The sequence below is a fragment of the Felis catus genome, chromosome E3 (assembly GCF_018350175.1).
Source record: "Felis catus isolate Fca126 chromosome E3, F.catus_Fca126_mat1.0, whole genome shotgun sequence".
Taxonomy (NCBI): domain Eukaryota; kingdom Metazoa; phylum Chordata; class Mammalia; order Carnivora; family Felidae; genus Felis; species Felis catus.
The window spans coordinates 15709053-15735688 of record NC_058383.1 but is presented as its reverse complement, the minus strand read 5'-3'; the positions used below and the strand labels follow the sequence as shown (position 1 = coordinate 15735688).

Here is a 26636-nt window from a genome sequence, read left to right as displayed (position 1 = left end):
AGGCGCCCCAAGATAGTTCCAGTTTTATTTTATTCTGCACAGCCAGAAGAATGGAGTGGTTTTCAGATACAATTGGGAGGGCCATGGGTATAGTATTTGGGGATAAAATCAGGAGTTAAGTTTGACCTGTGTTGAGCTTGAGATAGTTATTAGACTTCTGCATGGATCTTTGCAATCCCACTATTCCATGGACTGAGAAAGAAAGACATTGCTTATTATAGAAAATTGGAGAATACAGAAAAGTTAGATAAGAATATAAAAATCACAATCACATCACGGTCATTGTGAGCATTTTGATATGATTCTGTGAGAATATATAACACATCACAAAATTGCATTTCTGTTGTGTACACAGTTTTTTAAGGTTTATTTATTTTGAGAGAGAAAACAGGAGAAGGGGAGAGAGGGAGAGAGAGAATCCCAAGCAGAGTCTTCACTGTCAGCGCAGAGCCCAACATGGGACTCAGTCTCACAGACCATGGATCATGACCTGAGCCGAGATCAAGAGTCATCTATTAATTGACTGAGCCACCCAGGTCCCCTAAATCCACTTTCACAAGACATAACCTAAGCACTTGCTAAGAGTGAAATGGTCTTTGAAAACATGACTTTTAATGGTATTTCATCTTTTGTTTTAGTCTAATAAGTCTAACCATATGGATTATATACTCTTACCCATTCGTTTTTGCCTGTCCATTCTAGCCCTGATGCTTCCTTTAGTCCAGAGAATTTGGTTTCCTGTAGTAGTTGCTGTGTATCATAATTCATACCTGTGGTTTGGCAGCCTGCCTGGTTCAAGAAAGATCCGTGCTTTTAAAATGAGTGTTTTGGAAGATTATATTCACCTCAGTCATTTCAAGATTTTGGCGTTGTCCCCGAGGGCAGGTGCCTTCTACTATGAACACTGCGGAGGGAAGTGAGCCTCGATGCCTAGGACTGGGGGAGAATCTGGTGATTCATAGATATCTGGCCTTGCAGCGCTGTTCCCAGGCTGTGGGTGTTGAGAAATCCCAGTCTAGCAGGCACTATGTGTTAAGGTCCCAGTGAGACTAGTGGTATGGTAACTAATTTATATCCTAGTACAATTAGGCGTAAGTGGTGGTTAATTTCTAGAAAGACTGAAGGAGTGAAGGGAATTTGATGAACTGCATGCAGCCTGCAGGTTGTTGTTCTCTAGGAAAGAAAATCAGGCTTTCTGAACGAAGCTCATTTCTCTCTAATAACGGTATCCTTTTGAACAGAGATCAACAAACTTTTTCTGTAAAGGACCAAGTATTTTTGACTTGACAGGCCATACAGTTTCTGTTGTAATATTCAGCTCTGACGTAGAGCAAAAACAGCCATAGACTGTACAGAAACTTGTGGATGTGGCTGTGTTCCAGTAGAACTTTATTTACAAAATAGGCAGCAGAGCAAATTTGGGCCACAGTTTGCCAATCTCTGCTTTTGAAGAATGTATTGTAAAACTGAGTGTTAGTGGCTATTATCCTCAGTCTCTGAGGATCAGTTTTCTTAGATCACAAAGCTAGATCACACAGGCCCAACTTCCAGGTCAGCGTTCTCCCACTGCACCTTGCTGCCTCATAGAAAAAGGCAAACGAAACAGCTAGAGCCCCTGGGAAGAGAGGAAAGGTGAGCCTGAAGAGCTGATTTGGAACTAAGAAGCAACTCTAAAAGTTTAATTGTAGAAAGTTTGTGTGGCTCATGAGGCAGTGACCTCCTGGAGGATTGGGACCATACCCACCCTCTTGTTTTTTATTTTATTTTCTATTTCATTCTATTATTTTATTTTTTTTTATACTGTAGCTCAACAAATACTCTTTTGAACCTGGTAAGTGCAAAGTAAACACTATTTTTTATTTCTTTTCTTCCTCTCACCTTCCCCACCCAAGCAGCTTCAATACATTCTTGGCTCTCCACTTTATAAGTGTACCAGGTCTCTCCTGTGTGTAAAAGTTGATGGGGTCCTTCTGTGATGAAGGACAGCACCCGAGACTCCCTCACACAGACCCTACGTGCCCTTAAAATGCAGTCTCAGATTACAATTGACAGTTTTTTTCTTTTTTTTTTCTTTTTTATTTTTTTTTAAAAATTTTTTTTCAACGTTTTTATTTATTTTTGGGACAGAGAGAGACAGAGCATGAATGGGGGAGGGGCAGAGAGAGAGGGAGACACAGAATCGGAAACAGGCTCCAGGCTCCGAGCCATCAGGCCAGAGCCTGACGCGGGGCTCGAACTCACGGACCGCGAGATCGTGACCTGGCTGAAGTCGGACGCTTAACCGACTGCGCCACCCAGGCGCCCCGACAGTTTTTTTTCTATGAAGAGCTAAATACTAAATATGTTAGGTTTGGGGAACAAGATGGTCTTTACCTCAACTACTCAACCCTGCCATTGAAGAGCAGCCATAATGTGTAACAAATGGGCATGGCTGTATTCCAATAAAACTATGACATTGAAATTTCATATGATTTTCATGTGTTAAGAAATATTCTTTTGAGTTTTTAAAAAACATTTAAATATGTAAAAACCATTCTTAGCTTGAAGGCTAGACAAAAACAGGCAGTGGGACTGAATTTGGCCTGTGGCCCATACATTGCTAACCCTTGCCTTAGCAGCTTGGCAGTTTGCCCTGATTCATGTCCCACCCTAGGAGAAGAACGGCTTAGTTGTGTTATCTGGAATCACTTACATAGTTTTTAGCTTTTGTCATTACATCTATTATGCTGCATATTAATCATACGTATTTGTTTTTCTCTCTTATTGGACTCTGAGCTTCTTGAGAGGAGGGCCATGATCTAGTCAGTCATTTTTGCATCCTTGGTATCCACCACTTGACCTGACACATAGTGGGTATTCAGAAAATGTTTAATTTGAATTTTATGATCAATAAATAAAAAATGTCATTACTACTGAAACACTAGAGAAACACCTGACTGATAGGCAGTAGGCCTTCCCAAGTTCTTCCCTTTAGCAGTCCATAATAACTGCATGTGCTGCTAGTGGATCTTTGGACTCAGTGGTTACATAACAAAAACCTTTCCAGATTCTTTCATTTTAGAGTTCTCTATCACTTTCAGACAAGGGATGGTTGTACTTTATTACTTTGATCATAATGACAAACAATGGCTTTCATGTTTCTTATGAACAGTGCTATAATCTGGATGAAAAAACAATAATAGCTATTGTTTATTGAGCATATACCACATTCCAGTCTCTTAGTGAACGCTAGTGTTTCTTTAGGCTTCTGGTAACTTTCTGATTACCATCAATTTACCTCTTTTTCTGGGTTCTATACTCTTAAAACAAAACAAAGCAACAGCATTGTAATGCTTTTCCTCCATACTACCTACTGTAATGAGTGATAACACTGTCTACTCTGCCCTTCACATCTAATCTGAATTCACCTAGACTCCATCCCCTCTTCCCCATATCTAATTGGCCACTAAATCTTATCAGTGTTTTTTTTTAATCTGTCGAGTTTTCCTTGTACTTCTATCACTTGCTCTACTGAATTAATAATTTCTCAAGTTTTCCAATATATAGTTAAACATCTTTACTAGTTCTTCTGACCTTGATTACCCTGTCCCTCAATCTGCCTTACCCATAATTATCAGCATTGAATGCTTCTAGCAGTAACCTAATCATGTCAGTCCCATGATTAAAACTCTTCTTTCATTCCTATCATTTTCAAGATAAAGTCAATTTCCCAGTCATGACATACAAGACCCTATGTGTGACTCCAGAGCTTAACACACACGTTTCAGAACTCAGAAATATTTGGACCTCAGAAAAGTCGTATGATGTACATAATATTATAAAATACCCTCTGCTTATTCTGTGTCAGCACTGTGTAATCATACACATTAGTATTTCTTCATCAAAGAGTTTGGTTGTTTATGCCAACTAGAATAATGACTATAAATAGATTCCTATCAGTTCAGGTCATGTTTTGCTGCCAGATGAAGGCAAGAAACTGTTTACTTTTTAGAGTTTTTTTAGATCTCAGAATTTGAGATAGGAGATTATGGCCCTGTAGATACCCAGTGGTCTGCTAGAGCTGACTTGCCCTGGCTGTCAAGAGCCCAGTTTGCACATCTCTTCTCGACTCTGCAGTTGGTGAGGCACGTTGGTAGTTTGAAATCAGCCATGGAAGGTATGGTATTTATGCCATGGACCTCAGTAAATGCAACAAATCATGGCTTTTCCCCTCCCTGGAGATCAGGTTGTTAAACATTACCAGCAAAGCGTTGTATGTATTCCTAATATATTTATAGTATATTTGTGTATTTTTACCATTGTGGCAAACCAACTTGCTCACACTATGCAGTAAGGAACAAAAGAGTAAAGTTTTCAGGGAAACACAGAATGTAAAAATTAAGAAGATCAATAAGAGAAACTGGGGAAAATTGGAGCTTTGGAACCAGAGCTTCAAATTCTAACTCCACTTTTTCCAGGCTGTGTGACCCTGGATAAATCACTTATCTGGATTTCAGTTTACACATTTGAAAAATGGGGACTGATATCTTTCTCTTAAGGTTGTTTTAGGGATCTATAATTAGATATCACATGTAAAGCCGAACATAGAATGAATAGAAAATGTTATTCTTTGTTTACTATAAGCCTTATTTTTCTGGAGATGTTTGTTTCTGCAGACATGACTCCCATTCTCTAACATTGCTAATGCCCCCACAGAAAATATCATGCAGTTTAGCACTTGTTATGTTTTCTGGTTAGTTCATCTTGTGTCAGTTGATCTCCTTATAAAAATGATCCTTGACTTTTCTTGAGCATGTCTGTCTAAACTAAATTTACGGGGCATTCCCCCCCCCCCCCATGAAAAGCTTTCAGTCATTCACTTAATAAACGTTAATTGAGCATCTATTACTTGTTAATGTGCTAGGTGCCAATGATAGATTAACAAGACATAGACCCTCCTTATGTTTTGGTGGAATGATAGTTGGGCAAGGAAGCCAACTGTTTAAGTGCAGGGAGATTGGGAGGTTTTGTAATCATCTGGGTGAGATGTGATGGTGATAAGAACTGAGGTAGTGGCAGTAGGAATGAAGGAGAGATGTCTTACTCAAAGATAAAGACTGTAGAACTGGATAACTTGGGAGTGATCTTGCTTTCTTTCTCTCTGCCCCATCTGAGATCTCTGGCTTTGCCTTATGGATAGGTGGTGGTGCCATTTATCAATATAAGATGTACATAAAAGGGATCAGATCTTGAGCAGAAGATGATGGGTCCAGTTTTAGACCATCTTAGTTATGAGGTGTGTGTGGGGTATATGGGCAGGGTGACCATATTTATCATTTACTTAAAATTACTTGAATTTATCATACAAACTTGAACATTTATGAGAGTGAGTAGGATGTGCCCTTAATATTGAAGCTGGGGCAAAATTTATAAACTGGACCTGGCCCAGAAAACCCAAGGGTGTCAAGAAAAGATCATTAAATATCAAGCCATACAGGGAAAAAGCATAGAGTAGAAAGAGCAGTGGGTTAAGTGGAGTCCTGAAGAAATTTTTAAGAGGGGCAGGAAATGTGATCATTGAAGCAGGAAGGGAACCTGGAGCTAGTGGTCTCACAGAATCCCAAGGAATAATCATTTTATTTTCTCTTGTCTGTTGTTTAGGAGTAGAGCCCCTTTGAAGGATTCATCATCAGATGCAGACCTCTCTGCAGTGAGAGGTCATGTACATGTTAAACATGTACCTGTTAAAAAGGGGTTTTTACCTTTTATGAGAATACTAATTTGAATGACTTAGTTATTATAAAACTCTCTTAAGCACTTTTGTTTTGCAGTCATTTGGCCAAAATCTGCTAATTCAGATCCAGTTTAAATCTAGGTGTTATTTTATATTTATTTTATTTATATTTATTTATTTTATCCTAAGAGTATGAGTTATTTAGTCAAATATGTAAGTATAACCACTACAAGCACAAAGTAAATCTCTAGGTCAAGAGATAGAACACATTTTTTTCTGAAATACTGAAAATCATAAACAGCACTTCTTTTCCTTCCTTATAAAAAAGTGTTCTTCAGGAAGTCAACAGAAAAATAGAACAGGGGTGCGCCTGGGTGGCTCAGTCAATTAAGCATCTGACTCTTTTTTTTTAAATTTTTTTTAACGTTTATTTATTTTTGAGACAGAGAGAGACAGAGCATGAACGGGGGAGGGTCAGAGAGAGGGAGACACAGAATCTGAAACAGGCTCCAGGCTCTGAGCTGTCAGCCCAGAGCCCGACGCGGGGCTTGACCTCATGGACCACGAGATCATGACCTGAGCTGAAGTCGGACGCTTAACCGACTGAGCCACCCAGGCGCCCCTAAGCATCTGACTCTTGATTTCAGCTCAGGTCATGATCTCATGATTTCCTGAGTTCGAGCCCTGCGTCAGGCTCTGTGCTAACTGCAGGAGCCTGCTTGGGATTCTCCTTCTCTCCCTCTTTCTCTGCCCCTCCCTTGCGCTTGCTTGGCTCTCTTTCTCTCTCTCTCAAAATAAACTTTAAAAAAAGGAAAAAAGGAAAAATAGAACAAATGAACATTTTGCATTCTTAGTGGATTATGCTGGCTATTTTCCTCCTAATATTTTATTATGAAAAATTTCAAACATACAAAGAATTGAAAGAATTACACCTACTAACTATAATTAATATATTGCTATATTTGCTTTATCACATATCTCTTTGTCCATCTGTTTATCCCTCTAGTCATTCATCTATCCATCTTATTTATTTATTTGTTTGTTTGTTTAATTTTGATGCCTTTCAAGTAAGTTGATTGGCTGTTTTCGTACGAAATCTTAGCTTTATTTTTTCTGGATGTTGTAATTTGTACAGATGTTTTCAGCTGACCGTTTTTCCTGTTTCTAGAAATATGAAGTTGCCAATAATAACTGTCAAACTTAGAACATTAAAAAAAAAAGCCTGGTAAATAGTGTCAAGCCCGATTAGTGTCTTCTTTCTCAATAGATTTATAACTGAGACACTTATAATTGTTAAAGTTATCAAAAAGAATTTCCATTGGTCTTTTAATATTATTTTTTGGTATTCTAAATAAATACTTATTCATACTGTATTGTTTTCAGAGTGGAGAGATCTACAGACCAAGTCATCAAGCCAGTCAATGTAGGAGCACTATCAAAATGGGTTGGGAAGATACCCCCAGATGTTTTACAAGACATGGCAGTGATTGCACCCATGCTTGCCAAACTTGGATATGACCCATATGCCAATCCACCTAACTATGGAAAACCTGATCCCAAAATTCTTGAAAACACTAGAAGGGTAAGTGAGAGTTTTTAAAATGAATTGAGAAAACTGAATATGGAATTTGGGTCCTGAGCATTTTTTTCTCATTTTGCTTCTTATTTTTTGTGATCAGAAATTTATTTTAAGTTTGAGAAATTCTATTTGTAGAATGCTTTATCATGAGAACTCTTCCTGCATTTGAAGGGTAACTGTGGCTCTTCCCAGGAAGTATGGGGACAGTTCTTTAATCTTTTTTGTGCAGTTTCTAGGAATGGTGCTGATTGTTGGGGAGATTTATTCTCATAGCCGATTACCACAAATTTGCTGGAAATACCAGAATTATTAGTGTCCTCACTTCTAGGATTTTTTTTCCCTTTGAACCTAATAGCTTACTTTACTTTTAAACCTTTGTTTAAATGAGGCATGATTTCTTGATACTTGAAAACTGAACACTGGCTACATCAGAAGAATTATTACAGAGGTGTAATAAGCAACCTTGCGATTGAAAGTTGTATTAAAGTGTAATTACAGCTTTTTCTCTTAATAAATTATGCTAACATCTTTATAAAATATTGTTTCAGACAAACTGAAAACTCAGCTAATCTGAGTATATACATTTCCAAGTGTAATTTATTTCAAATCAGACCTTGATGTATTCTTTTTTTTATTGTGGTAAAATATACATAACGTTAAATTTACCATTTTGACAATTTATAGGTGTATAGTTCGGCGGTATTAAGTATACCCACGTTGCTTGTGTACTTGCCGCCACCACCCAGATGAGAAACATTCTGGAAGTTCATCTTCCCAAACTGAAACTACATGGTCATTACTCATTCCCTCTCCTTCCAGCCCCTGGCAACCACAATTCTACCCTCTGACTCTACATGCATTCTTGTCTGAGACTGCAGTTTCAACAACACAGCTATGTTAGTGTAAGTTCACTGATAGGCTGTTTGATTTCAAGACGAAAATTCCTTGCTTTTCTCAAGTATTCTCTTGCTTGTGTCAGTGTCCTTCTCTCTCTACAATCTTAAATCATCTCTTTATTCTGTCCTTCTTTTGATACCTTTAATTGACAAACACACTTACATTTCATGAGGTTAATTTCCATGCAGATTTTTTTTCTCTTAAGTATTATATACTTTCATTTTCCTTTTTTAGTTTGTAGTAGCTATATAGGAAGAGCTATCTGTCTTCTTATAAAGCATCATGTATACAGGCAGATCTTTTTACATAATCTTTATCCTTTTTTATGATTTCATATCTACAAACATTTTATTATAAAAATGTAAACTTATACAACTTACAAAATTAAAAAGATAAGAGAATAAAATTCGCCTCTGTTACCAACCATACACATACCATTCTTATTTTGATGGTTTTCCCTTCCTTCCCTGCTTATTGTAAAATGTAAGATAGCATTGTTTTATAATCTTACTTTTGCGCGCACGCACACACACACACACACACACACACACACGATTTTGTATCCAGCCCTTTCCTCCTAATGTTCGTTAGCATGTTGCTTTTTAAACATAATTTTTCATGGTTACATAATATATTACCAGATGAGCTACCTCAAATCCTTTCTGAAGCACAGTAGTAGGTCAGTAAATGAATGAACAAATAAAATATATTTCCCTAGTATGTGTCCTATAATTCATTTCACCATTTTCCTTTTGCTGCTTACAATTTTGTTTGACAAATTATATTATAGTGAACATCTTTGCACAAAATACATTTTTTGGTACAAATTACATTTTCGTCTCTTTTTGTTTTGTTTTTTATTTTTTTAGAGAGACAAAGAAAATGCAAGTCAAGGAGAGGGTTAGAGGCAGAAAGAGAGAGAATCCCAAGCAAGCTCTATGCTCAGCATGGAGCCCAGCCCGATGCAGGGCTTGATCCCACAACCCTGGGATCATGACCTGAGCAGAAATCAAGGGTCGGACACTCAAATGAGTGAGCCACTCAGGCACCCCTAGTGTCTTTTTCTAACGTAGACTAAAAAAAGTAGAATTAAACCAGGTCCAAGTATCTGAAATTTTTTAAGTTGCTTGATATATGTTGATAATTTCTTTTTAATCTTTTGGACTATCCATATAATATAGGTAATTTTATTTTTGATTTTTGCTGATTTTAATAGGTCTCATTGATTAATGTAGTTGAACATTTTCCAGTTATTACCTACATGTCCACATTCTTTTGTGAACCATCTCTGAAGTTTTAAAAAAGTTTACATTCTGCTAAAGATGAAGTACACATCAATCTAACATCCATTATCATAGTCCTTGGTAATCTCTTGACAATTGGTAATTCATAGCTTTCTCTTTTGTATGATATCAGAATGTTTTTTATAAACCAGAAATATGTACAAATGATATTTAGAGGTTTTCCAGGCAATAGACACTATAGTTTTCCTACATGCAAGTTGACTGGCTACATTATTCTTGGTCTGCTTGAAAGGTTGGGAAGAATGCTGTGGTTTGAATCCATGTGACTAGAGAATTTGTTTCATACACATCTGTGGCTTTTTAAAGGGTTTCTGAATTCACACTGGATAAAAACCTTCCTCCCCCATCTCTATTTCTAAAGTGACAAATAATTTTGAGCCAAAAAAAGATAAAGTGTGAACTATAATTGCATTTTTGAGCACTTCATGATAATGCATACAAGCTGGCATTCCCGTTTTGTGGGGTTGGGTTTCGTAGCCCTTCTTGTAATCCAAATCCTATGTTTTTTCAAAGCTTTTTTGCCTGCAAAAATTCAGATGCTATTATGTGCAGCATTGATGATCATGAAGTTTCCTAAAGTAATGCTTAGAAAGTGATCTTTGATTGTCAGATGTGATGTGAGAATGGCTCCAGAAAAAGAAGATGGCTCAGGAGATTGTTCCCTTTATTTATGGGATGGGAGTGGGAAGAAATTCACATTTTGACCAAGAATACAGAATACAAAGCTCCAGGACTAAACGTGCTGGTTTTCTTACAGTTCTGGGTAGTCTGGAAGTATTGGTCTCTGAGTCAGCATATTTTGGGGACATATTGCCCAATTTTGAATAGAAAATCATGTGCTTGGTGGTTGCTGTGACTCAGAGGGTAAATTGGAAATTAAATACTAACATATTCCATACTCTTTCCCATCATAGTCTCTAATCCCAAAATTGTGGCACATTTAAGTAAATAGTGCCCTCTATCTTTTTAGATTTATAAACCTAATTGAGAACATGATGAAATGTATGGATTCCTATCTTAGAAATACTGACACATAGATACACAGAATTTTACCCACAATTTCAGTGAATTCATAGATGTCCCTGAAGCCCATCAGATTAAGGACTTCTGTTTTGTGGCCTCCTTAATCAAACTCATCCACTCATGTGGCTTTTTTTTTTAATGTTTATTTATTTTTGAGAGAGAGAGAAAGAAACATAGTACAAGCGGGGAAGGGGCAGAGAGACAAGGAGAGACAGAATCTGAAGCAGGCTCCAGGCTCCGAGCTCTTAGCACAGAACCCAATGCCGAGCTTAAACTCACAAACCGTGAGATCATGACCTGAGCTGAAGTTGGACACTTAACTGACTGAGCCACCCAGGCGCCCCTTATATGGCTTTGATTACAGCCTATTTGCTGATGATCATAAATTTGGTATCTCCTAGTGGTTTTCTTTCCTAAGCTCCGAGCTCCATATTTCCATCTGCCATTTGAATCCTTCCACCTACGTGCTCACAGAGACCTGAAACTTGGTGACCAACATTGAACTTATTTACCAAACGCATTCCTTGGTAGGAAGAAGCTCGATGGAGTTGTTCGTTAAACTGAGTAGGAATCTAAAGTAGGGGTGAGATAGGATATGATCATCTATACTTGAAGCATCTATGAGTCACTGAGCAGGTAGGAGGAACAGAGTCCTCAGGGCACATGAGTCAAGCCAGAAAACAGTTTAAAGACCTTGTTACTAAACCTGAAGAGAGAGCTGAAAAGCAGATCAAAGTATAAATGGAATATGCGTTGGAAACCTGAATAGACAGTACTAATGCAGAGCAAATAGTCAAATGGAAAAGCAGATATCAGGGTGTAGAACCCACAGTTGCAAGCAAGAAGGAACTTGATATAAGGCATAGGAACTGTTAGCAGAAGTGTTAGACATTTTTGCTTGCCTGTTCCATCTTTTCCTGTAGTAGGAACTATCTCTTAAAAAATAAAAATTCCTGTTATTAATTTTTCTAGACTTTCTTAGAGGTGGGATAAGGATGTGGCCAATTTTTACTTAGGCAAAGCTATGTAAGGAGATGTCTTTTAGAGTTTTCTGGGAGACATTGAATTTTCTGGAAAAAAAATAAAGAATTCTGTGAAAAGAGCTCATCCTTCCCCTCCTGCTTTTTGAACACTTCTATGGAAGAACATTATGCATGGCTGTGCTGCAGCCGTCTTGAGGTTGTAAGAGAAGGTATCACTGATACCCTGAAGATGATAAAAGGAAGACAAGGAAAGGGCCTGAGACCCTTGATTTCTGAGCTACTGAGCACAGCTCAGGACTGACCATTCACTTCACCTCTGGACTTCTTATATGTTTGAGCTACTTTTAACCAGTTATTCTGTTATTGTAGCGTTAAGCAGTAACTAGCAGTTAATGCTAGTGGACTCCTACTCTTCAGTGTGTAGCAGGAATAAAGCCCACCCAGTGAGGCAAGCAGAGTGAGTCCAAGAGAGTCTGGCATTATTTGAAGTCCTGGTTCTGGCTGTCTGTGAATATCATCTTCGACTCTGCTCTTGCCACAGTTATGTGAGACATCGTAATTCACATCCAGGAAAAAATTCCCCCTTGGACTCCTTTCCTTTAATTGGGCTTCTGGGCCATAGTAGGAATATTCCAACCAATACTATTCTTGGTGAATTTGGAAGATGATAAGTCTTTAGCTATTCCTCATTTCCTTGATTTTTTGTACTCAAATTTTAGCTGTTTTAGTTAAAAGAATACTTACTCTCTTAAAATTTTCATAGACCTTCAAAGCAACAACTGTAGAATTAAGTTCAGTTCCTTAATTTGGCTTCCCTCCCTGCCCAAGAGTTTTGCCTTGACTTTGAAAATAGGCAGAATTGTTTCCTTAGGGCATTTTATGAAGAATATATGAGGAAGTTCAGAGTTGTACATTTTACCATCTCTCAGAATACTTCAGTCAGCGTTTAGATGTATCATTTTAAGGCTTCAATTATTAAACAGGTAATAAGTAAATAAGTGCTCTAGGCATAACACCTAGTTGCTTCTGAAGAAGCAAAGATTGGGTTTGTATACAGGAAGAAGATGTAGGTATTTAGAAAAGACATGATGTAGAAGTAATAAGATCATGATAAGAGGACAGAAAATTTTCCATTGTGTTTTAAAGGCATAAGAACTGGGGGCACCTGGGTGGCTCAGTCGGTTAAGCATCCAACTTTGCCTCAGGTCATGGTCTCACGGTTTGTGAGTTTGAGCCCCTTGTCAGGCTCTGTGCTGACAGCTCGGAGCCTGGAGCCTGCTTTGCATCTGTGTGTCCCTCTCTGCCCCTCCCCTGCTTGCACGTTCTCTCTCTCTCAAAAATAAATAATAAACATTAAAAAGTTTTAATAAAATAAAGGTATAAAAACTGGTCTTAGAAACCCAGGAATTTGTCCACTGGGTCAGTCTAAAATCTGAGACTACCCCAAGGGAGTAGCCACAGCAAGACTGTGCTCTTTGTGACTCATCATTCAAAGTCAAATCTTGTCTCATTCTCTGTCACCATTTTGGCACAGTCGTTCATAAGTGTATACCAATAATTTGTTTTCTGCCAGAAATCCTCTTGGGGGTAATGAGTTTCATGCATCCATATTTGCTTTTTTGCTGTATAAAATGAGTCATCGTCTTTGTTTTTTACTTACCTAGATCAAATGTCAAAGGAGCCCCTTTGTTGTGTGTACAAGCCTTGTGTTCCTTACTTGTGTCATTTCTGATTTAATACATTTAAACCATCTTTAACAGCAGTTGTTTTCAGGTGTGACCCTATCTGAAGGCCTATGAGGAATCCAGTCTCTTAAACAAAAGAAGCAGGTTCTATCGTTCCTCTCATTTTTCTCTTTCTGCCTTCATTAGTAAGACCACCTTTTGAGAAAGAGAACATTTGCAGCCAAGAGGTTTGGTTGGGTAGCTATTTACAGTTTCCCTTGGAATTTTATAGAAAGAAACCAATTCTCTTTATGTCAATTAATACATATTGTAAACATTCAGAAATGGTTGTACTAAACAATAATATCTAACTCTTAGACGATCCACATCTATGATGGGAATATAATAAACCAGAATAATTAGAAGTCATTTTTTTACCCTGTGCTCCTCATCAGGGGAAAATATGGGAAAAGACACTTCTAGGCTAACTTGGTATCAGATTTCCAGTGCCTGAAACAGCTTTTTCCAATTACCATTTTTTAAAATGTTTATTTTGAGAGAGAAAGAGAAAGCACACAGGGGAGGGGTGGAGGGAGAGAATCCCAAGCAGGCTCTGTGCTGTGAGCACAGAACCCTTCATGGGGCTTGATCTCATGAACCATGAAATCATGACCCGAGCTGAAATCAAGAGTCAGATGCTTACCAACTGAGCCACCCAGGTGCCTCCTGGCCTTTTTTTTAGTTTATTTATTTATTTATTTTGAGAGAGAGAGCACGCAAGCACACACATGAGTGGGGGAAGGGCAGAGAGAGAATCCCAAGCAGGCTCTGCTCTGTCAGCACAGAGCCTGACACAAGGCTCAGACCCACTAACTGTGAGATCATGACCTGAGCCAAAATCAAGAGTCAGTCACTCAACCAACTGAGCCACCCAGGCACCCCTCCAATCATTTAAAATTCCATAAAGAAGGGCACCTCGGTGGCTCAGTCAATTGTGTCCAACTCTCGGTTTCAGCTCAGATGATTGTCTTACAGTTCGAGAGTTTTGCCCCACATTGGGCTCTGCACTGATGCCATGGAGCCTGCCTGGGATTCTCTCTCTCTGCCCCTACCCCTCAAGAATAAATGAATAAAAATGTTTAAAATTTTTAAATAAAAATTCCTTAAAACTTTAATAAAGAGGAACAAAGATATGAAAGAGCTTTATGCTAAAGAATGGGGAAATTTTCCAATAATTTTATCATTGATTACATTGAGGACCACATTTATGTCACTTCCTTTTTTTGTTGTTTTTTTTTTTTTTAATGTTTATTTTTGAGAGAGCATGTGTGAAGCGGAGGGCAGAGAGAGAGGAAGATGGAGGGTTCTAAGCAGGCTCCCCACAGTCATTGCAGAGCCTGATGCGGGGCTGGAACTCATGAACTGTGAGATCATGACCTGAGCTGAAGTCGGACACTTAACTGACTAAGCCACCCAAGCACCCCTCATGTCACTTCCTTAATCCCAGCTTTACCAATGGCCACAAAGAAGGCAGACCAAGGATTGGACTCACCTTTACTATCCATTTCTAACTCCAGATTGAAAGGGCTGCCCTGACTAGAAAATGAAGAAGTTAGAGTTGTTAGCTGGTTTGCAAAACATCCTAACCCTGGTATCTCTCCCCTCTTTCTATAGTCACTCTGTCTTTCTGTATCCATTCTCAAGTCACAGCTCCAGGTAAACAACATATCTGGAGTATAAGGAGCATGTGATAAAGGGCAGAACTGATGCTACAAAAAAAAAAGTAAAATTAATGACATAGAGACCACACTTGGGGTGCTCTTCTAGAATGAACATTGAAAGGACAGAGATGGAAATGATAGGTAGAAAAAAGTACGCATATGAAAGACAGAAAATTGAAAATTAACCAGTGAATAGAAATCTCCAAAGGAAAAGTCAGAAGAAATGGAACAGAAGCATCAATCACATTTGTCATTGTAAAGAAAGTGTCTAAGGCTGAAAATGACCTGAAGAATAAAAGGGCTTGCCATTTTCTAAAGAACATATGAAAAAAACACGTCGGTACCATATTTGGTGGTATTTCTAAAATTTCAAATATCCTGGGGTGGGGGGAACCTACATATAATGAGACAGAAAATAATAGGTTACTTACAAAAAAATAAAAACTATGCTGATGGCAGAATTCTCTTTTGCAGTACTGGATGTTAGAAATAATGGAGCAGTGGTTCTTAACGTGCACATACTCTATGGTGTCTTTGAACTCCCTAAAATAATATGCAAACTTATGTATGTCGATGCAAATTGATTTTCCTGGAAATAGAATCAATATCTTTCATCATATTTTCAAGTGTAACAAAGAGTGTTAATGGAGCAATATCCATAGCACTTTTTCCTTTGAAATAATTTAAAACAGAGAGAAAAGTCGCAAGAGCAATACAGAGAACTCCTGTATATCCTTTCTCAGATTTAGTCATTTTGTATCTTTTGGCCATAATTCTGTCCTTCACCAACCTCCCCCTACTATTACTACTTCTCCTCCTCCTCTCTTTCGCTCTCTGTATGTGTATAAAATATATTTACTAGGTTTACTTCTGTTTTCTCATTTTACAATAACACACATATACAAACTATATTGTATTATGTTATTTATTCATTTATAACTTGACGATATATTGTATACACCATGCCCCTTTGCTTTTAATATTTCTTAAGAGTGAGGATATTTTCTTACATAACTTTGGTACAGTTCTCAAATTCAGAAACCTTCACACTGACATAATGCTTTTATCTGATTTATGGTCTGTATTTCAGTGTTGTCAATTGTCCCAGTAATGTATTTTCTAGTTTTTCCCCCCTACCAGTATAGGTTTTGGTCTAAGGTAACATATTGTGTTTAGTTCCGTGTTGTTGTTTCAGTTCCCTTTAATATGTAACATTTCCTCATATGTTCTGTCTTTCATAACATTGACATTTTTGAAGAATTGAGGCAAGTTATTTTATACAGTGTTCCTAACTGTGGGTTTGTTTGTCTGATGTTTTCTCATGGTTAAATCAGACTGTACATTCCCAGCAGGATACTGGATACACAGTTTTGTTTCATTCTTAAGGAATCATATCTGAAGGCATATGATGTTCGTCTGTTCCTCCTTGGTGATGTTAATTTTTCTGTTTGTGAAGGTATTTTTTCCAGTGTTCCCACTCTACATTTATTATTTTCTCCCTTTCAATTAAAGCAACTTTACACTTTAAGACTGTGTGAATATCTTGCTTTTCATTAGACTTTTCAACCTAGATTTAGCAACCACTGATGATTTTTGCCCACAGCAGTCTTTATTATGATAATCACAAGATGCTGATTTTTCCAACCCTGTTACACTCTCCATAATTCTGCACCTACTTGTATTTGTTATGATAGTGACAGGAAACAGATGGCACACTTCAAAGAGTTTAGCCAACAAGATTTTATTGAAGGGTTGCTTTACTGAAATGTGGCCATGGTTAAGAGTCAACAAGGAATGAGAAAGGGCCAATAACTAGAAAGAAAGAGAAGCCATTACCACCCGTAGGGCTGCAGAGAGGCCTTGCCACTTGCCACTGTGGTGAAAACCTGGAGGAACTGCACTTGGGTGCCGTAGCTCCTGAGGAAAGCAGCCACTGACAGCACAGAGAGACAAGATAGAGGTTTTGTCCACCATGACAGGTTTGTCCATTTCTGAAAGAGAGGAAGGACAAGAGAGACACAGAATCCGAAGCAGGCTCCAGGCTCTGAGCTGTCAGCATAGAGCCCAATGTGGGGCTCGAAGCCACAAACCGTGAGATCATGACCTGAGCTGAAGTCAGACGCTCAACCAACTGAGCCACCCAGGCACTCCAGGTTTGTCCATTTCTTCATGAAATTGTCAAAGTTTGCTTTATTTTGAGGCTACTTTATTGGAAGCTTACAAGTTTACAATCATTACCATTTCCTGGCAAATTGAGCACTTTATCATAATCTAAAGATTCTGTCACTAAAAATGCTTTTTGTCTTATAGTAGAGTTGCCAGATAAAATACAGAACGCCCAATTAAATTTGTATTTCAGATAAACTACAAATAAATTTTAGTGTATGTCCTAAGTAATGTTAAAAACTATTCATCATTTATCTGAAATACAAATTTAACTTACATAGTCCTCGGTTTTGTTTATTTTCACTAAATTTGGCAACCCTATCTTTAAAAGACTTTTTTTTTTTTTTTTTTTAGTACTTAATAGCTACCCTGACTTTGGTTGTAATTTCCCTTGTGTGTCTTTTTCTATTTTGTAAATTTCAACATTTCTAAGTCTTTATGTTTGAATGGTTTCTTAGCCTGTAGCTAGAATTGTATTTAATCTGGCAAATATCCTTTTTCTAGCAAGTTTTCTACATTTATTAGGATCACTTTATTATTATTATCATGTTTATGTTTATGTTTATTTCTTTTTGAGAGAGAGAGAGCATGAGCAGGGGAGGGACAGAAAGAAGGAGACAGAGAATCCAAAGCAGGCTCCACACTGGCAGCACAAAGCCCAACGTGGGGCTTGAACCCATAAACCATGAGATCATGACCTGAGCCAAAGTCAGATGCTCAACTAACTGAGCCACCCAGGAGCCCCTGTCCTTACTTTTTAAAACTCTATTTTCAAGTATTTTCTTATTTTCCCCACTTGTTTTGTGTTCTAGCTATCTCTTTTTTTGCTTGATTTTTAAAATTCCATCTTCCCCTCCTGCTGTTTTAGAAGTTAGACATATATTCTTTTGTTAGTCTTAAATTATTACTGTCCAAGCTCTACCTGATAAAATGTAAAGCTGTTTGATATTTTAAATCTTCAAATAAACATTTACCCTTAGGGGCGCCTGGGTGGTGCAGTCGGTTAAGCGTCCGACTTCAGCCAGGTCACCATCTCGCGGTCCGTGAGTTCGAGCCCCGCGTCAGGCTCTGGGCTGATGGCTCAGAGCTTGGAGCCTGTTTCCGATTCTGTGTCTCCCTCTCTCTCTGCCCCTCCCCCGTTCATGCTCTGTCTCTCTCTGTCCCAAAAATAAAAATAAAACGTTGAAAAAAAATTATAAACATTTACCCTTAGATAACCACCCTTTTAATGCTTTTGCTGTTACTATTGACTATTTCAGTTCTTTTTTCTAACCCCACATGTTAGAATCATTATTATTATCTGTAGAGAATATTTACTTATGTTTATGTACATGTTTACCACTTGCCTTTTTCTTGAGTACTTGCATCTAAGATCTTTATCAGGTGGGTGTCCCTATGTATATATAGGGAGATACATGTACATACACACAACTGTACTATTTTACTACAATATATCTAACAGTGGCTTTTTTCTTTTATTTATTTGGCTCTGTGTACCTATTTTAGGCAAATTCCTATATTTCACTACTTCTGTAAAATTCTCAGCCATTTCTCCTTGAAAGTTGTGTTTCTTCCATTTTCTCCAGTTTGTCATTGGACTCCACAGTTAGTTGAATATTAAAATGTTTCATTCTGCCCTCTAAATATTTTAACATCTCTTTCATGTTTTCTGTCTTGTCTGTCTGCTATGTTCTGGGTAATTTCTTTGGATTCATTTTCTAATTCTCTCTTGGCTCTTTTTAATCTGCCTGCTATATTAAAATATTCTCTTGTTCCTTGCTTATTTTTTGAATATGTGTATTTTATGACATTTTAAAGTGTTTATTTATTTATTTTTGAGAGAGAGCATGCAAACAGGGGAGGTGCAGAGAGAGGAGGAGACAGAGAACTCTAAGCAGGCTCTGTGCTGTCAGCACAGAACCTGATGCAGGGCTCAAACCCACAAACCATAAGATCATGACCTGAGCCAAAATCAAGAGTTGGATGCTTAATCAATTTAGCCACCCAGATGCCCTTATGGTAATTTTTAAAACATCAGTGTGATCTTGGGTGTTTCAACTACTGAGAAATTCCTAGATTTCTTTTTTTTAATCAACGATTTATGTTCACTTTCTTAGAGACATAGATACCGTCCCCAAATTTTCCTATATTCTTTTGTTTTTGTTGAATCAGAGTAGTTGAATTTGATAGAAGTTCAATGTTGCTTTGTTAAAACATTCATTTTGGGGACTTGAACTCTTGGATAAACATCAGTGGCCTTCATGTGAACCTTCATGTATTTTTCACCTAATATATTTTGCATTTTAACAAATGACACTTTCTCATAAATAATAAATTGATAGACGAGAGTGTACAAAGGCTTCATCTTGTAGCAAAAATCTATTGATCATGTTTCATAATTGAATGAAGGTTGTGCAGGCTATTGGCAGTTTGTTTCTGCTAGCTATTTGTTTGTTTGTTTGTTTGTTTGTTTGTTTAATATAGTTTATTGTCAAACTGGCTAACATACAGTGTATAAAGTGTGCTCCTAGTTTTTGGGATAGATTCCCATGGTTCATCGCTTACATACAATACCCAGTGCTCATCCCAACAAGTGCCCTCCTCAATGCCTATCACCCATTTTCCCCCCATCAGCCCTCAGTTTGTTCTGTGTATTTAAGAGTCTCTTATGGTTTGCCTCCCTCCCTGTCTGTTTGTAACTATTTTTTTTCCCCTTCCCTTCCCCTATGGGCTTCTGTTAAGTTTCTCAAGACCCACATATGAGTGAAAACATATGATATCTGTCTTTCTCTGACTGACTTATTTCACTCACCATAACACTCTCCAGTTCCATTCACGTTGCTGCAAATGGCAGGATTTCATTCTTTCTCATTGCCAAGTAGTATTCCATTGTATATATAAACCACATCTTATTTATCCATTCATCAGTTGATGGACATTTAGGCTCTTTCCATAATTTGGCTATTGTTGAAAGCACTGCTGTAAACATTGGGGTACATGTGCCCCTGTGAATCAGCACTCCTCTGTCCTTTTGATAAATTCCTAGTCGTGCTATTGTTGGGTCATAGTGTTCTATTTTTAATTTTTTGAGGAACCTCCACACTGTTTTCCAGAGTGGCTGTACCAGTTTGCATTCCCACCAACGGTGCAGGAGGGTTCCTGTTTCTCCACATCCTCGCCAGCATCTGTAGTTTCCTGAGTTGTTCATTTTAGCCACTTTGGTGTGAGGTGGTATCTCAGTGTGGTTTTGATTTGTATTTCCCTGATGAGGAGTGACGTTGAGCATCTTTTCATGTGTCTGTTGGCCATCTGGATGTCTTCTTTGGAAAAATGTCTATTCATGTCTTTTTCCCATCTCTTCACTGGATTGTTTTTCAGGTGCTGAGTTTGGTAAGTTCTTTACATATTTTGGATACTAGCCCTTTATCCGATATGTCATTTGCAAATATCTTTTTCCATTCTGTTGGTTGCCTTTTAGTTTTGTTGGTTGTTTCCTTTGCAGTACAGAAGCTTTTTATCTTGATGAGGTCCCAATAGCTCATTTTTGCTATTAATTCCCTTGCCTTTGGAGATGTGTTGAGCAAGAAAGTGCTGTGGGTGAGGTCAAAGAGGTTGTTGCCTGCCTTCTTCTCTAGGGTTTTGATGGTTTCCTATCTCACATCTAGGTCTTTCATCCATTTTGGGTTTATTTTTGTGTATGGTGTAAGAAAGTGGTCTAGTTCTATTCTTCTGCATGTTGCTGTCTAGTTCTCCGAGCACCATTTACTAAAGAGACTGTCTTTTTTCCATTGGTCACTCTTTCAACTTTGTCAAAGATTAGTTGGCCATACATTTGTGGGTCCAATTCTGGACCATTGGTCTATGTGTCTGTTTTTGTGCCAATACCATACTGTCTTGATGATTACAGTTTTGTAGTAGAGGCTAAAGTCTGGGATTGTGATGCCTCCTGCTTTGGTTTTCTTCTTCAATATTACTTTGAGTATTTGGGGTATTTTGTGGTTCCATACAAATTTTAGGATTCTTTGTTCTAGCTTTGAGAAGAATGCTGGTGCAATTTTGATTGGGATTGCATTGAATGTGTAGATTGCTTTGGGTACTGTAGATATTTTAACAATATTTATTCTTCCAATCCATGAGCATGGGATGTTTTCCATTTCTTTGTATCTTCTTCAATTTCCTTCATAAGTTTTCTATAGTTTTGAGCATACAGATCTTTTACATCTTTGCTTAGGTTTATTCCTAGGTATTTTGTGGTTCTTGGTACAACTGTAAATGGGATCATGTTTTAACCCAGAGATGCTTCTTTTCCTTTTCAAGGAGACAGTAAGTGTACCCCCAACAGCCTCCTTCCTGCCCCTCCAAATCATTCCCTCTTCCTTTCTAACCATAACTTCTGTCCTGAATTTATAATGGATTTGATTTAGCTTGTTTTTAAGTTTCATATAAACGGAATCATACAATACATATTGAGGAAAGAAAAATCAGTCTGTGACAAACAGGAACTGATCACACACAGCATCTAGGCAACAGTTTATTAAAAGCTGGCTTTGTGCTCACCACTAGGACATGCTGGTCTCCTATTTGATATAAATGATCTCACAAAATACCAACATTGGACAGTATTACTTTTTAACCATAATGAACTGAGAAAAGACAAGACCCCTTGATACTTTTGTCTAAGCATGGAGAAAATTACGGTTACTTTGCAAACCACAGAATATCAAATATCCACCTCTTGTCTAATATGAGTGACTACTGCTTTCTTACCAATAATCGCTTTAGTCTTGCTTCTTGTCTGCCTTCCTCTAGGTACGATAAAGTCATAGAATCATCCCTTCTTGTTGGCAGCACCCAATCCAGAGCAAACTCCTTAATCATGTATGGTTTCCAGTGCTCTTTTACTGAGACACCCCACATTTCCCCATGATGTGGGTTTGTCCTTGCTTGAAATGAGTAATAAACTCCGCATGTTCAACTACAGCTATATTTCTGGTAGTCTTTTGCTTGAGGGCACTGACAGTATTCATTTTTGTCTGGTTTCTTTCATGTAATATTTATGGGATTCATGTTGGATTTCACAGTGGTTCATTTTTGTTATTTGATGTTATACTTTGATTATATAACTATTTGGACATTTTGGTTGTTTGTAGTTTTAGGAATGTTTTAATATTGATATAAAATATCCTTGTGAATTTCTTTAGGTAAAAATGAATATACATTTTTGTTGAGAATATTCCTGAGAGTTATGTTAGGAGTTGCCAAGACTACTCACAGTAATCCATAATTCTTATACTCACAGTTACAGTTGGTTACAGAAAAAGGATACAAAGTACAATCAGCAAGGGGAAAAGGCACTTAGGATTGAACTCCGGAGGAAACCAGGTGCTATCTTCAAATGTCCCCTCTAATGGAGTGACATAGGATATGCTTCATTCACCTAGCAACATATGTGACAGCACATACAGATTGTTGCCAACCAGGGGGCTCACTTGAGCTTTTGTATCCAGGGTTTTTACTGGGGATTGGTCACAGGCATGTAGTGCCTGCAAGACTAGCTTCAGTTTCTCATGCTCCAGACCCCGCAGAGAAAAAGCAGGTGTTCACCATAAATAAATTATTAACATAAACTATCTGCTCATACTGGTACAGCCTGGTCCAATTGTGCACAAACATTATAGACAGAACACTCAGAACTCAGATCCAAGAGCCAACCAATAGCCAGTCCTGAAAACAGACCTTTCATTGGAGTATGCACCATGTGAGCAACCTGGGCCTGCTGAGTTAATCTTTTCCTTCACAGAGTAAAAGTGATGGGTCAAAGGGTATTTGTATGTTTCAATTTAGGAGATAATGCCAAAGAGTTTTCCAAAGTGATTATACCAGTTTATTGTCTCACCAATGGATGTATGTGAATTTCCCTTGTTGCACATTGCCAGTTGTGGGGAATAAACTTAGGAATTCCCTGAGCCTGCACCGATGGGCTAACAAGGCATAAAGAATTACAGAGCCATAGGATGCTTACACCCAAGCTTGGGTAAACACGACTAGGCCCCCAGAATAGAGTGGAGGGGCAAAGGCCCTCCAGAATAAAGTAAGGGGGGGAAAGTCCCCCAGAATAGAAAGGGGGGGCAAAGGCACCCAATACAAATACCTCATATGAGGTAACCAAGATTCAGAGTGTTCAGGGTGAAAGCACCCCCCCAATTGAGTACTATAGCAGAAAGCTGCTTTCAGAGGAAGGAAGGACCAAATTAGGTAAACAGGTAAATAGGGCTATAGACCACTGTGCTGCGGGTGATGCTGCCCAGAGCAGAGCTGATTAACAAAAGAAAGGTGCCTTGTTAGCCCATCAGTGCAGGCTCAGGGAATTCCTAAACTTATTCCCCACAGCCAGTATTTGTTAGAATCAATCTTTTAAAATGTTAGTGTTTTCTTGTAGATGCACAGTGATGTTTCATTATGGTTAAGATTCATATGTACTTAAAAACTAATGAGAGTAAACACTTTTCCATATGGTATTTGCAACTGCACTGTTTTATAAAATGCCTACTTAAGTCTTTTACCCGATTTCCTACTGAATTATTTGCTTTTCCCTTAATGATCTTTAGGAATTCTGTACATATTTTTATGTACAGTTTAATATGTATTTCACAAATCCTCTCTTACTTACCTGACTTGCCTTTTCTCTCTCATAAGTCTTTTCAAGAATAAAAGTTCTTGGGGCACCTGGGTGGCTCAGTCGGTTAAGCATCAGACTCTTGACATCAGCTCATGTCCTGATCTTGGCCATGGTGGAATCAAGCCCCATGCCATGCTCCTCACTGAGCTTGGAGCCTGCCTGGGATTCTCTCTCTCTCCCTCTCTCTGCCTCCCCGCCCCCCCCCCCCCCAACTTGCACTTTCTCTCAACATATATAAATAAACACTTTTTTAAAAAGAATGAAAGTTCTCAATTTTAATCCCTAATCTGGTGTCTTTGCCATTAGTTTAGTGTTTTTGTTATATCATTGAATAAATCTTTTTCATAATCCAAGGCCATGAAGATATTCTCTGTGTTATATCTGAAAACATTAATGCTTTACCTTTCTAATTGAGGTCACAACCTACCTAGAATTGACATTTTCTATTGTGGTAAAAAGCATAACATAAAATTTATGATTTTAAACATTTTTAAATGTACAGTTCAGTAGTATTGAGTATATTGGTCTTGTTGACATTTGTAATTTTGAAAAAACAATCACCTCTCCCATTCTTTATGGATGGGCTTCATGTAGGGGAAGATCTTCACTATCAGTCAGCCCAGCTAGAATATCTAGGACCTCTCAAGCCTTTTCTAACTAACCAAGGCCACTTTTGCAGTCTATAACAGGCTATTCCTCCTTTTTTAAAGTTTATTTTATTTTGAGAAAGAGAGGAAGGGAAGGAGAGGGAAGAGGGGAGAGAGAGAGAGAGAGAGAGAGAGAGAGAGAGAGAGAGAAAGAGAATGAGAGCCAGGGAGGAGCAAAGAGAGAGGGAGAGAGAAAATCCCAAGCAGGCTCCATGGTGTGAGTGCAGAGCCCAATGCGGGGCTCAGTCTCATGAACTGTGACCTCATAACCTGAGCTGAGATCAAGAGTTGGATGCTTAACCAACTGAGCCACACAGGTGCCCCTAAATATCTATTTCTTCTATGTCAGTTTGTTTAGTTTTCCCAAGAGCTTGTTGATTTCTTCTTTAAAAAAAAAAAAAGTTTATTTTTGAGAGAGCATGTGTGCAAGCGGGAGAGGGGCAGAGAGAGAGGGCACCGAGAATTCGAAGCAGGCTCTGTGCTGACAACAGTGAGCCCATTGCAGGGCTCAAAAACTCACAAACCGTGAAATCATGACCTGAGCCAAAGTCGCTTACTCAACCAACTGACCCACCCAGGTGCCCCTAAATATATATTTCTTTTTACATCAGTTTGTTTAAGTTGTGTTTTCCAAGAGCTTGTCTATTTCTTCTAATATTACAAATTTATTGGCAAAAGGAATCCGTAATAACCTCTTAATTACCTTTTAAAATATTGAGGTGAGGGGCGCCTGGGTGGCGCAGTCAGTTAAGCGTCCGACTTCAGCCAGGTCACGATCTCGCGGTCCGTGAGTTCGAGCCCCGCGTCGGGCTCTGGGCTGATGGCTCAGAGCCTGGAGCCTGTTTCCGATTCTGTGTCTCCCTCTCTCTCTGCCCCTTCCCCGTTCATGCTCTGTCTCTCTCTGTCCCAAAAATAAATAAAAAACATTGAAAAAAAAATTAAAAAAATAAAAAAATAAAAAAAATAAAATATTGAGGTGAAACTCAGACCACAGTTAACATTATTATAGTGTACAATTCAGTGGCATTCAGTTCATTCACAGGGTTATAGTTACCAACTCTTTCTGGTTTAGTATTTTATATAGCCTCAAAATAACCTTTAAGTAATCATTCCTCATTCCTCCTTCTCTCATCTCATTGGGAACCACTGATCTGCTTTCTGTCTCTGTTAGTGTGTTTTTGCGGTTCATGTGTCCTTTTAAAGCTTAATAATATTCCATGGTACATTTTTTTAAAGTTTATTTATTTATTTTTTAGAGAGAGCAGGGGAGGGGCAGAGAGACAGAGAATCCCAAGCAGGCTCTGCACTGACAGCGCGGAACCTGACTCGGGGCTCAAACTCACAAACTGTGAGATAATGACCTGAGCCAAAATCGAATCAGACACTTAACCAACTGAGCCACCCAGGCACCACCCCAGGGTACATTTCTACCACACTTTATCCATTTGTCCAGTGATGGACATGTGGATTGTTTACACCTTTTGGCTATTCTGAACAATGCTGCTATGAACATTAATGTACAGTTTTCTGTGTAGACATATATTTTCATTTCTCTTGGATATGTACCTAGAAATGGGATACCTGGGTAATTTGGGAATTTTATGTTTAACTTTTTGAGGAGCTGTCAAACTCTTCTCTACAGTGGTTGTGCATTCTACATTCCCATCAGCAACATACAAGAGTTCCTATTTCTTCACCTCCTCATCGGTGCTTGTTATTTCCCTTTAAAAAAATTGTTGAGGGGCTCCTGGGTGGCTCAGTCAGTTAAGCATCCAGCTTTGGCTCAGGTCATGTTCTCATGGTTTGTTGGTTCGAACCCTGCGTCGGGCTCTGTGCTGACAGCTGAGTCTGGAGCCTGCTTCAGATTCTGTGTCTTTGTCTCTCTCTGCTCCTCCCCTGCTCGTGCTCTGTCTCTTTCTCTCAAAAACAAATAAACGTTAAAAAAAAATTGTTGGGGTCCCTGGATGGTTCATTTGGTTAAGTGCCGGACTCTATATCAGCTCAGGTCTTGATCTCAGGGTCATGAGTTCAAGCCCCACATTTAGCTCCATGCTGTGCATGGAGCCTACTTAGTAAAAATAAAATTAAAAAATTCTAGCCATCCTAGCGAATGTGAAGTGATACCTCATTGTGGTTTTGATTTGCATTTCTTTAATGACAAATGAATTTGAATATCTCTTCATGTACTTGTTTTCCACTTGTATATCTTTGGAGAACTGTCTATTCAAGTCCACTGCCTATTTTTTATTTTTTTTGTTGA

General features: G+C 38.3%; 1 protein-coding gene across 2 annotated transcripts in view; it reads left to right on the top strand.

Annotated features, from left to right (window-relative positions):
* The window catches only part of TPST1 (tyrosylprotein sulfotransferase 1), a 150226-nt gene that overhangs the window by 84555 nt on the left and 39035 nt on the right, over window positions 1-26636 (top strand). For both annotated transcript variants that reach the window (XM_023247102.2, XM_023247101.2), the window contains one exon: window positions 7097-7295. In XM_023247102.2, the coding sequence (XP_023102870.1) occupies window positions 7097-7295 (199 nt within the window). The remainder of the gene's footprint in view (window positions 1-7096; window positions 7296-26636) is intronic.